This window comes from Hyla sarda, chromosome 1 (assembly GCF_029499605.1).
Source record: "Hyla sarda isolate aHylSar1 chromosome 1, aHylSar1.hap1, whole genome shotgun sequence".
Lineage (NCBI taxonomy): Eukaryota > Metazoa > Chordata > Amphibia > Anura > Hylidae > Hyla > Hyla sarda.
In genome coordinates, this window is record NC_079189.1 from 106678949 (window position 1) to 106692132 (window position 13184).

At 40.2% G+C, this 13184-nt stretch overlaps 1 protein-coding gene across 1 annotated transcript in view; it reads left to right on the forward strand.

Moving 5' to 3' along the window:
• The first annotated feature begins 842 nt into the window (after window positions 1-842).
• Window positions 843-13184, forward strand: part of MTNR1A (melatonin receptor 1A) — a 233903-nt gene continuing 221561 nt past the window's right edge. Inside the window, exon 1 of the mRNA XM_056559361.1 lies at window positions 843-1192. Coding sequence (XP_056415336.1) covers window positions 1009-1192 — 184 coding nt within the window. The 5' untranslated portion in view covers window positions 843-1008. The remainder of the gene's footprint in view (window positions 1193-13184) is intronic.

A 13184-nucleotide genomic window follows, 5' to 3' on the forward strand; every position in this document is an offset into this window, starting at 1 on the left:
AGGAATTTCTTTCCTTTTTGAATTTCCTTTCTGTCTGACCACAGTGCTCTCTGCTGACACCTCTGTTCTTTTTTAGGAACTGTCCAGAGTAGAAGCAAATCCCCATAGCAAACCTCTCCTGCTCTGGACAGTTCCTGACATGGAAAGAGGTGTCAGCAGAGAGCAGTGTGGTCAGACAGAAAATAAAGCCAAAAAGAAAAGACCTTTGTAGTATATAGCAGATGATAAGTACTGGAACGATCAATATTTTTTAAAAGAAGTAATTTACAAATCTGTTTAACTTTCTGGCACCAGTTAAATTAAAAGAAAATGTTTTCCAGTGGAGTACTCCTTTAAAACAAACAAAAAAATATATTAAGACAAAATTGTAAAGTAAAGTAGTAATGAATACAATTTAATAAATAACTTATCTAAAACCCCAAAATGATGCCATTACAACCTGTCCCACAACAAACGGCTAGTCTTCTTCGGCGAAAAAATAAAAATAAAAAATATAGCTCTTAGAATGTAATAATTTTAAAAAAAATTAATAAAACTGATAGTCTTGTTCTCTAAGGGGTTAAATGTCCAAACAATAAGCAGGTCCATGTTATCCAGTTTTGTGAATGAAGAGTATTTCTAGCAGAGTAAGCTGAGGAGTTGATTCCAGGGAAGAGAATGTGACATGAAGCAATAAGCATATGTCACCACAAGGTGTCGCCTGCGTGCCTCCACAAGGACTCCTTATGTGCTGATCTGGCACAACACTAGATGTCACCTGCAGCTGACTGAGGAGCAGAGAAGGAGGCGATAGGATGCTATAAAAGTATCATCCCTGACACATGTACATACAGACTAAAAACTTGGCAGCCAAGCTAAGGATGGGTTCTTCACTGACCTGGTGTCATCACTCTCCCCCATCCATCTTTACACTGGGCAGCAGGAGACATGAGATAAGCTGAAGTCTTCTGACCACCAAGAATTAAACTTTAATCCAGGACTGGAACAAAGGAAGGCAATAGGAGGAAAATGCTATTAAATGTAAGTGCATTGAACGGTTCTCTGCATATTCCCAAGGATCTGCTATTGGATCGTCCTCCTTGGGTGCCCACAGCCCTTGCTGCCATCCTCATCTTCACCATCATCATTGATATTTTGGGGAACCTCCTGGTCATCTTATCAGTCTTCAGGAACCGGAAGCTGAGAAATGCAGGTAGGTGCTGTCCCTGACTCTTTCTCAGATGTAGAAGACACTTTACTCCAAGTCTTCATCCTTATATTCCCATTGGCCGACATTTATCATTGTCTTTAGACTGTTATTTGTGTCTAGAAAAGGCACAAAAAAGGCGCAAGCAGGGTTTATTTGCGCCATTTTTGCTCCTTTTGGTTTACATATTTCTGCTGATTTTGAGGTGCAATCCACTGATTTTGGCAATACACATGATACGGAAGGGTTTTATCAACTGAGCCTTTTTGTGAAAAGGCGCAAAAAAGGCGCAAAGCCACTGAAAAGTCTCTAAAACTACACCAGACCAGATTTAGTTTAGCTTTTTGGTGTATGTAAAGAGTGAAATTTCAGAAAATGTGACCTGCGCAAAATGTATCAAATGCTCTGCGACCCTTTAATACATTTGGTGCTCCTACACATTACCGGCACACAAAAAAAGAGGTGTAGAAAAAGCATAATTTACACGTATAATGATAAATGTTGGCCATAAATAGTTAAATAGTTAAATATTTTTGTATAAGACAGTGTTTCCCAACCAGGGTGCCTCCAGCTGTTGCAAAACTACAACTCCCAGCATGCCCGGACAGCCATCGGCTGTCCGGGCATGCTGGGAGTTGTAGTTTGGCAACAACTGGGGATACCCTGGTAGGGAGACACTGGTATAAGGAGATGGAAGTCATGGAGGTATCTTTTTCAGCAAATGATTATACTGAAGATATAACTTTTAATATAATTGTTTATTAATGATGATAACCATAGCCTTATCCAGCAGCAGACACTGGTGAGTTCAAACCACTTATGGAGTGACGTCTCACACCCCTCTCCTCTTCCTCCTTGTGAATGGGAATCGTGGCGAGGGGGAGATTGAGCACTTGAGCTTGATGAAAATCTATTGCGAACTAACATACATAACAATATACATACAAAGTTATATTTAAAGCTATATTTGGACTAGGACTCTAATGTAAAATAGTTTTAGAATAAAAAATACAAAATATAAAAGAAACAACCCGGATGCCACAATCTAATTGTACAGTCGGGGACGTGCGCATATAGGTTCAAAAGGGGACTTGAGCCCCTGCCCTTTTAATGCATCTGTCCTATGATCCCCTTACTGATTGGAACCTGTTAAAATATTTAAGGTTTTTACAAACCTTTTGTTTGTTTTTGTTTCTTTTAATAATGAGAAGTTCCCTTTCTTCTACTTGAGCCCCTGCCCCCCACAATGTTTGTGCATGTCCCTGTATACAGTAGACAGTGTGTGAAAATGTTATAATTTTTTTTATTTTTTGTTTTTTTTATGAGAATTTTAGATGTTGGCTGCTTTGTTCTAAGGCTAAGTTTCCACTTGTTTTTTTTTTCTGGTAGTTTTTGGATATCTGCCACTGCAGTTTTTGAGCCAAAGTCAGAAGTGGATCCATAAGGAAGGAGAAGTGTAAGTCCTTCCTTTATATGTCCTATTTCTTTTGAATACATTTCTGGCTTTGGCTCAGAAACTGCAGTGGCAGATATCCAAAAACTGCCAGAAAAAAAACAAGTGGAAACTTAGACTAAAGAAATAATTAGGACCACCGTAAACCATAGCGTTCCTAAGCCAAATGACCTGGCCACGGTATCCTGCAATCATTATTACTAGTCTTGTATGCACTTTTAGGCTCCTTTATTATAGATGTAGAGAATTGGTTTTTATTAAATGTAATATCCTGATTACAGTCATCAGTATATAGCAGTGATTTCGATCACTAGTAAAGATTGATATCATACAGAATAACCTCCACTACAACTCTGACAGGAGTCCCTCACCTTGCCAAGAGTCCTAACTGAGAACTACACAGGAATGGGGGTGTATCCCTGCATCGTTTTTGCATATTGCCATTTAGAAATCTTGGAAAGCTGGGTGACATTACCAGTAGACTGTGTGCCTTGTCGAAAGAGAACTCATTGAATTATTTGTCTTAGTTATATATTTGGGGTAAATAATGGAATTATGTTTTGTACCATGCATCCTTTTGTCATTTATTAAAAGTATCTATTTATTAAACTTTTTTTCTATCTATCTATCTATCTATCTATCTATCTATATATCTATTTATCTATTCCAACCATATCTATTTATTTATTTATATACTTATGTTTATTTCAATCTATCTATCAGTCCCATATCTGTCATCTACCTATGTATTTATTTACTTATTTATATTTCTATCTATCCGTCCCATATCTACCATCTACCTATCAATTTAACCCATATCTATGTATATGTTTATTTACTTATTTATATCTATCAGTCCTATATCCATCATCTACCTATTTATTTGTTTATCAATGTATGCATTTATTTAATTAATTATAATTCTATCTATCCATCCCATATCTACCATCTATTTATTTATTTATAAATGTATTTATTTACTTATTTATTTTTCTATCTATCTATCTATCTATCTATCTATCTATCTATCTATCTATCTATCTATCTATCTATCTATCTATCTAGCTATCTATCTATCCCATATCTACCATCTATCTATCTATTTATTTATAAATGTATTTATTTACTTATTTATATTCCTATCTATCTATGTATTTATTTACTTATTTATATTTCTATCTATCCGTCCCATATCTACCATCTACCTATCTATTTATCTATGTTATCTATGTTATCTATCTTTCCTGTTAGTGCACAATGACTAGACATGACAGATGGCGACATTACGTTTGGGAACATGGAAAACAATCCATGTTTTCCATAGAAATGTGTGTTTACACTACAGCAATGGCTGTAATACGATGTATAGCCACCACATTCAGAATCCCAGAGAAAAGAAGGATGAAAACCTTGTTATTTCTCAGAGATTCCATTCTGCCATAACCCCCATTAGCCTGTCAGCAATAAGTCCATGAAGAGAGTATGCACTTTATTACTGCTGCTTCAGCAAACTCCACTTTTTGCTCTTAAATATTGTAAAGCGCCAGCGCTGAGTATTTTCTGATGACATCAGAGCTATAGAGGACGTTCCTGACAGATGGCAAAATGAACGCTTGAGATGAAGTGAAGTGTGAATTCTTGTTGTGCATATTCAATTTAACACTACCCAAATGACAACTGTAATGCTGCTATTTACTATAAATACATTGTAATACAGAAGGGGTTCACAGAATTGAGAACCTAGTCAGATACTGCCAGCAATCTTTGCTTAAAGGAAAACTGAAACACATGGATCTTAAAGGGGTACTCCGGTGGAAAAACTTTTTTTTTTTTTTATCAACTGGTGCCAGAAAGTTAAACAGATTTGTAAATTACTTCTGTTTAAAAAAATCTTAATCCTTCCAGTACTTATTAGCTGCTGAACACTACAGAGGAAATTATTTTCTTTTTGGAACACAGAGCTCTCTGCTGACATCATGAGCATAGTGCTCTCTTCTGACATCTCTGTCCATTTTAACCTAAGGACGCAGGGCGTACCTGTACGCCCTGCGTCCGGTCCCGGTATATAACACAGGGTCACGCCGTGACCCTGCGTCATACCGGGTCGGTCCTGGCGGCTAATGAAAGCCGGGACCCTGGACTAATAGCGTGCAGCACTGATCATTGTGCCACGCTATTAACCCTTTAGATGTCGCGTTCAACGTTAATCACCACGTCTAAAATGAAAGTGAAAGCTTCCCAGCAGCTCAGTCGGGCTGATCGGGGAAATCACGGTGAAATTGCAATGTCCCGATCAGCTAGCACATGAGTGGAGGTCCCCTTACCGGCCTCTGTCACATCCGATCGGCGATTGATTGCTCCAAGCCTGAAATCCAGGCTTGAGCAATCGACCACCGATAACACTGATCTTTGCCGTGTCAATGCACTTCAATGATCTGTGTATGAGATCGGTATGTGCAGTGAAATAGCCACTGGGGGGGGGCTATAACACTGTAAAAAAAAAGTGTGAAAAAAGTTAATAAAGATCATTTAACCCCTTCCCTAATAAAAGTAAGAATCACCCCCCTTTTCCCATTTAAAAAAAAAAAGTGTAAATACAAATAAACATATATGGTATCGCCGCGTGTGGAAATATCCAAACTATAAAAATATATTGTTAATTAAACTGCATGATAAATGGTTTCGCAAAAAAATTCCAAATTCACAAATAGCGTATTTTTGGTAACTTTTTATAACATGAAAAAATTAATAAAAAGCAATCAAAAAGTCTGATCAATATAGAAATTATACCAATAAAAACTTCAGGTCACGGCACAAAAAATTTGCCCTCATACCGCCCTGTACGCGGAAAAATAAAAAAGTTATAGGGGTCAGAAAATGACAATTTTAAACGTATACATTTTCCTGCATGTAGTTATGATTTTTTTTTTAAGTAATACAAAATCAAACCTGTATAAGTAGGGTATCATTTTAACCTTATGGACCTACAGAATAAAAGATTAGATGTAATTTTTACCAAAAAAATGCACTGCGTAGAAACGGAAGCCCCCAAAAGTTACAAAATCACATTTTTTTTGTCAATTTTGTCGCACAATTAATTTTGTTTCTGCTCCGCCGTGGATATTTTGGTAAAATGACTATTGTCACTGTAAAGTAGAATATGTGGCACAAAAATAATCCATAATATGGAATTTTAGGTACAAAATTGAAAGCATTATGATTTTTAGAAGGTGATGAGAACAAAATTTAAATATGGAAAGGAACTGTCCAGAGTAGGAGAAAATCCCCATAGCAAACATATGCTGCTCTGGACAGTTCCTAAAATGGACAGAGATGTCAGTAGAGAGCACTGTGCTCATGATGTCAGCAGAGAGCTCTGTGTTCCAAAAAGAAAATAATTTTCTCTGTAGTATTCAGCAGCTAATAAGTACTGGAAGGATTAAGATTTTTTTTAATAGAAGTAATTTACAAATCTGTTTAACTTTCTGGCACCAGTTGATTTAAAAAAAAAATGTTTTGCACTGGAGTACCACTTTAAGGTTTACTGTATTTTCTGACAACTGGGTTCTGTATATGGACAGTGTTTTCCAACCAGGGTGCCTCCAGCTGTTGCAAAACTACAACTACTAGCATGCCTGGACAGCCAAAGGCTGTCCTGGCATGCTGGGAGTTGTAGTTTTGCAACAGCTGGAGGCACCTTGGTTGGGAAACACTGGTCTAGGAGTTCAACTACAGGTACCAGTATAATCTATCAGTAGGTAGCTTTAACCCTTTCTAAATGCCCTATAGCAAGATGCTTAACAAGTACAGGTGGGTTCCCATGAAAATAGACTTCCTATGGGAAATGAACATTTGTACAATAATTCTCCAATTAAAGCAACCGATGAAGGGGGCTAAACGAGACAAGACCCCAGTGATCAATTCATTTCATTAAAAGTAAATATACAGTTAGAATGAATCCACTGTTTACCTTTTTTATTTTATTTATAGTGTATCAAAGATACAAAACTTTTCAATGTATCTTATGAAAGAAAAAATGTATTTTCCTTCACGTATCAGACAACGCTTTCCCCCTAAAACTGGCTGTTGTAACTTCCCAGAATCTCTGGACTCACTAAAAAAATCAAATGATTCATGAAAGTTGTAGTAGTATTTTTTTTCCAAAGGGATTTAAAGGGGTACTCCCATGGAAAACTTTTTTTCAATCAACTGGTGCCAGAAAGTTAAACAGATTTGTAAATTACTTCTATTAAAAAAATGTAATTCCTTCCAGTACTTATTAGCTGCTGAATATTACAGAGGAAATGGTTTTCTTTTTGGAACTTAGAGCTCTCTGCTGTCATCATGACCACAGTGCTCTCTGCTGACATATTTGTCCATTTTAGGAACTGTCCAGTGCAGCATGGGGATTTTCTCCTACTCTGGACAGTTCTTAAAATGGACAGATATGTCAGCAGAGAGCACTGTGGTCATGATGTCAGCAGAGAGCTCTGTGTTCCAAAAAGAAAACCATTTCCTCTGTAGTATTCAGCAGCTAATAAGTACTGGAAGGATTAAGATTTTTTAATAGAAGTAATTTACAAATTTGTTTAACTTTCTGACACCATTTGATTAAAAAAAGTTTTCCACAGGAGTACCCCTTTAATTATACAAAGTAGAGAGACTGTGTGAGGGGAGAAAGGGAGGCTTTCTGTAGTCCTACCCAGGCCTGTTCTATAGGAGAACTCTTTTTATGGAGAGGTGTAAGTACTGTATTAAACTATTAAACTATCACACACCAGATGACTACTCAGTCAATTCAATGTAAACTCTTAGCAGTAATGTCTTAAACTCTGTGTATATTTAAGATATAGGCAAGATATCAGTGCAGACAGGCTGCAAAGTTAACAGTCTCAAGAAACAGATGATTCATCAAAGTATTGTTACTGGAATAACATGGAGACCTATCTTAATATAGGCAAAATATTTTTGAAACATTGAAATCAATAAATTAAATTTAAGGGTAGGGTCACATGGAACAGATCCACAGCATATTTTACGCTGCAGATCCGCCGATGACGGACCCTACAGTGGGCTTCCAGCTGTGTCTGCCTGCCTGCTTATCACAGCAGTCTGCCGCTACGAGCAGACACACAGTGTTCTGTGAGTGGCCGCGCACATGCGCAGTGTACTGGCAGAAATCGGGGTCACTACCCCTGCTCCCTGAGCTAGGCCGAGAGAAGTTGCGATGTGTGTGAGTACACTGCGCATGCACATGGCGGCTGGCAGAACACTGTGTGTCTGCTCGTAGCAAAGGATTCCCACTACAAGCAGGCATAGCTGGAGGCACTCTGTAGGGTCCGTAATTGGCAGATTGGGAAGCCCGCTCAGCTTATCACCAGCCTCCGCAGTTTCCCGTCTTAGTCAGTTATTGGCTTAGCTGGCCATCACTAACGAGACAAATCTGTCTCGAAAGTAGGAAAAAGGGCAATGAGGGGAATTAGAAGTGTGAGAAAGTTAGAGGGAAACAGTCTGAACCTCTGATAAGGCAGACAAGGGATTTTAGGATACCTCAGACTCCCAGTAGCCGATGCTGGTTATTTAGCATATCAGTTTCCTAATAGATATGAGTTTCTCAAAGACATTATTAATATTAAGTCTTCAATTGCTCATCAATTTTAAATTGTATGTTACATAGATAATATGTATTTCTTAAAGCGAAACTGTTAGAAGGGTCACCAGCACTAACCTGAATTTACAAGTAGAAAGTGCTGGTGACCCTGTTTCTAAAGTGTCTTATCGGTGCAGCCGTTCAGGAGATCATCTTGTTGCTCATATGGTAATTTCCTCTTATGTGCAATGGAGGCGGCCTGCTGTTTTATGTACAATGCTGTCTACTCTGGACGATACCCCTGCCCCCTTCTGCGGATAACCCCACCCCTTTGATGGACCTGCTGAGGAAGAGGGGATGAATATTTATGGAAGAGGCAGACCTATTGGCAGAAGGGTCAAGGTTATTGGTTGGAGAAAGCATTGCACATACAGTAACAGCTGAAGAAATTACAGAAGAAGAAATTACCTTAACATGAATATCGATTTTCACCATTGAGAAGCGTAAAAGAAAAACAGGGTCAGTCTAGCTGTATATTCAGGTTGGTGAGGGTTACCCTGCTGTCAGTTTCCCTTTAACCTCTTTAGTACACAGGAGGTACCTAAATGCCTGGTTGCCTGGTACTTGGAAAACCAAGAGGTACATGTACATCCTGACTAGCACTGCACTGATCAGTGTTATCAATCTAAAGATTGAAACAAGTAGGCCTCTTAAAAAAGTAAAAAAAATTAATTAAAATAAAAAAAGTTTTAATAAAATAAATAAACATATTTGTTATTTCCACGTGAAGATTTGTCCAAACTATTAAAATATAATGTTGATGATCCTGTACAGTGAATGATGTAAATGTAAAAAAAATACCAAGGTCCATAATTTATGATTTTTGGTCACAGCACATTTAAAAAAAAAAAAAAAGTAAAAGGTGATAAAAAAAAAAAAAAGTTATGGCTTTTAGAATACAAAGAGGAAAAAACTAATATTGCAAAAATGGCTGCTGTATGCTCCTGAGGAAGTTGAGTTGTTCTTTTCTGTCTGACCACAGTGCTCTCTGCTGACACCTCTGTCCATGTCCGGAACTGTCCAGAGTAGGAGCAAATCCCCATAGCAAACTTCTCCTGCTCTGGACAGTTCCTGACATGGACAGAAGGGTCAACAGAGAGCACTGTGGTCAGACATAAAAGAACAACTCAACTTCCACTGTAGTATACAGCAGCTGATACGTACTAGAAGGATTAAGATTTTTTAATAGAAGTAAATTACACATCTGTTTAACTTTCTGGCACCAGTTGATTTGAAAAAAAGTTGTTTTCCACCAGAGTACCCCTTTAAGGGGTTAAACCTGGGTTGTTATTGTTGAGGACAAGCTCACTCCATTAAAGATCCTCCTCCACTATGAACTATGCAGTGTCAATGATATGCTCAATATGCACACAGCTGTATTCTTGGCTACTAAGCAGATTATAATTATTCTACTTCGTAGAAAAACAAAAACAGTGACCCGATGCGCTCCTGTGAAGAATACTTCTCATTTTCTGTTGTGAGACCTTCACAACCCAAAAGAACACAATTTACTGAAAGTGGTACTCCTCCCCTAGATATCTTATCCCCTATTCAATGTATAGGGGATAAGATGCCTGATCGCGGGGGTCCGGCCACATTTCTTACATCGGTACTCCACATTTTCTCTAGGACTTTTTGTGCAACTTTTGAACCTGTGCAACAATTATGTGACTTTTTGGTTAATTTGTAAGCTCTTTTTTATTTAGTGGTGATTAGTGCCCTTTTTGGTGGGTTGCATTAAAGTAGGCGAGTTTAAAAAAAAAGTAGCATTTTCATGAATCCCTGAGCATTGCAAAAAATCTACCAAAAACACATCTACCACTGCAACAATCCAAAACACAGGTAAATGAAAAAGTTGCAGGAAAATTTAGCAAAAACACACTGTGCCAAAATATTGTGACAAATTTACCCAGGAAAACAGGGTAAAATGCTTTATAAATACCACCCTATGTTTTCTGAACACTGTGTGTATGCTTGGTGGGGGTGACCGTGGTCGTTTTTTTTTTTTTTTGTTAGAGACATTAAAGGGGTGGTTTGGGGAAAAGGGACCCATCTCTCTTAGTGGAGCGTATGCTGCAGATGGCATGCACTCTATTGATTCACTATGGGAGTGCCAAAGAGATGTAAATTATGTACAGGGCATCCCTGGCGCCCCCATAGAAATGAATGGAATGTGTGCTGTCTGCAGCATGCACTCCTCTCATGGAGCCGGATCCTTTACAGGAGATCAAGCAAACAGGGCCCCAGTAGTCAGACCCTCCACATTCAGCCATCTATCCTGTGGCTAGGGGATATATTGTTTTTCACCAGAATACCCCTTTAACCCCTTAAGGACGCAGGACGTACTCAAACGGCCCCTTTTCCGAGTCCTTAAGGACTCAGGACGTTTGAGTACGTCCTGTCAAATCCCAGCCCCCCGCCGCTAGCCAGAGGGGAGCCGGTGCCCGATGCCTGCTGAAATCGTTCAGCAGGCATCGCGGCATATCTCCCAGGGGGGTCATGATGACCCCCCATGTCGGCGATGGCCGCAGATCGCTGGACAATTCAGCCCAGCCATCTGCGGCAGATTCCGGGTCAATCGGTTCTCCAGTGACCCGGAATTACAGGCTGTTCGGGGCCGTCTCTGACGGCCCCGAACAGCCAGAGCCAGCAGGGCTGAGGTGGCACTGGTGCCACCTCACGATCGCCTTGATTCGTCGGCCGGTTTACCGGCCGACCAATCAGGGCACCTGTTGCGGGTGTCACTCCCGCAACCCGCTCCGCCCCTCTTCCAGAGCACGTGAGTGGGTATGGGAAGAAGACCCCGGGAGCTGGGGACCCCGATCCCCGGCGTCAATGTTGGGATCGGGGCCCCAGGAGCGGCGGCGGCGACATGTGTGCGGGAGCAGCAGTAGGTGGTGAGTGACAGCCTCCTGCTGTTGCTTAGCAACAGCTCCCAGCAAGCAAAAAGGGTATGCTGGGAGTTGTAGTTATGCAACAGCAGGAGGCAGACCACCACAACTCCCAGCTTTCCCTTATGGGCATGCTGGGACTTATAGTTTTGCAACAGCTGGAGGCACATTTTTTCTAATGAAAAGTGAACCTTCAGCTGTTGTATAACTACAACTCCCAGCTTGCACAAAAAGTGCATGCTGGGAGTTGTAGTGGTGCATCTGCTGGTTGCATAACTACAACTCCCAGCATTCCCGTTGGCTGTCGGTGACTGCTGAGAGTTGCAGTTTTGCAACAGCTGAAGGCACGCTGGTTGTGAAACACTGAGTTAAGTAGCAAACCAGTGTGTCTCCAGCTGTTGCATAACTACAATCCCCAGCATCCCCAGCCAAAGTAGTATGCCTCCAGCTGTTGCATAACTACAATCCCCAGCATCCCCAGCCAAAGTAGTATGCCTCCAGCTGTTGCATAACTACAACTCCCAGCTTGTATGGTCTATCAGTGCATGCTGGGAGTTGTAGTTTTGCAACAGCTTAAGGCACACTGGTTGCAAAACACTGAGTTTGTTACCAAACTCGGTGTTTCACAACCAGTGTGCCTCCAGCTGTTGCAAAACTACAACTCCCAGCATGCACTGATAGACCGTACATGCTGGGAGTTGTAGTTTTGCAACAGCTGGATGTTCCCCCCTCCCCAATGTGAACGTACAGGGTACACTCACATGGGCGGAGGTTTACAGTAAGTATCTGGCTGCAAGTTTGAGCTGCAGCAAATTTTCTGCCGCAGCTCAAACTGCCAGCGAGAAACTACTGTGAACCCCTGCCCGTGCGACTGTACCCTAAAAACACCACACTATACTACACTAACACACAATAAAATAAAAAGTAAAAAAAACACTACATATACACATACAGCTGTTGCAAAACACAGCCCCCCTCCCCAATAAAAATGAAAAACGTCTGGTACGCCACTGTTTCCAAAACGGAGCCTCCAGCTGTTGCAAAACAACTACTCCCAGTATTGCCAGACAGCCACTGACTGTCCAGGCATGCTGGGAGTTTTACAACAGCTGGAGGCACCCTGTTTGGGAATCAATGGCGTAGAATACCCCTATCTCCACTGCTATGCAAATCCCTAATTCAGGCCTCAAATGCGCATGGCGCTCTCACTTTGGAGCCCTGTCGTATTTCAAGGCAACAGTTTAGGGTCACATATGAGGTATCGCCGTACTACTCGGGAGAAATTGTGTTTCAAATTTTGGGGGGTATTTTCTGCTATTACCCTTTTTTAAAAATGTAAAATTTTTAGAAAACCAAGCATTTTAGGCAAAAATTTTTTATTTTTTTTTACATATGCAAAAGTCGTGAAACACCTGTGGGGTATTAAGGTTCACATTACCCCTTGTTACGTTCCCCGAGGGGTCTAGTTTCCAAAATGGTATGCCATGTGTTTTTTTTTTTTTGCTGTTCTGGCACCATAGGGGCTTCCTAAATGCGGCATGCCCCCAGAGCAAAATTTGCTTTCAAAACGCCAAATGTGACTCCTTCTCCTCTGAGACCTGTAGTGCGCCAGAAGAGCACTTTTCACCCCCATATGGGGTGTTTTCTGAATCGGGAGAAATTGGGCTTCAAATTTTGGGAGTTATCTTCTGCTATTACCCTTTTAAAAATGTAAATTTTTTGGGAAAGCAAGCATTTTAGGTAAAAAATTTTTTTCTTTACATATGCAAAAGTCGTGAAACACCTGTGGGGTATTAAGGTTCACATTACTCCTTGTTACGTTCCCCAAGGGGTCTAGTTTCCAAAATGGTATGCCATGTGTTTTTTTTGTTTTTTTTTTGCTGTTCTGGCACCAAAACCATTTGTCGCTCCTTCCCTTCTGAGCCCTCTACTGCGCCCGCCGAACAATTAACATAGACATATGAGGTATGTCTTTACTCGAGAAAAATTGGGTTTCAAATACAA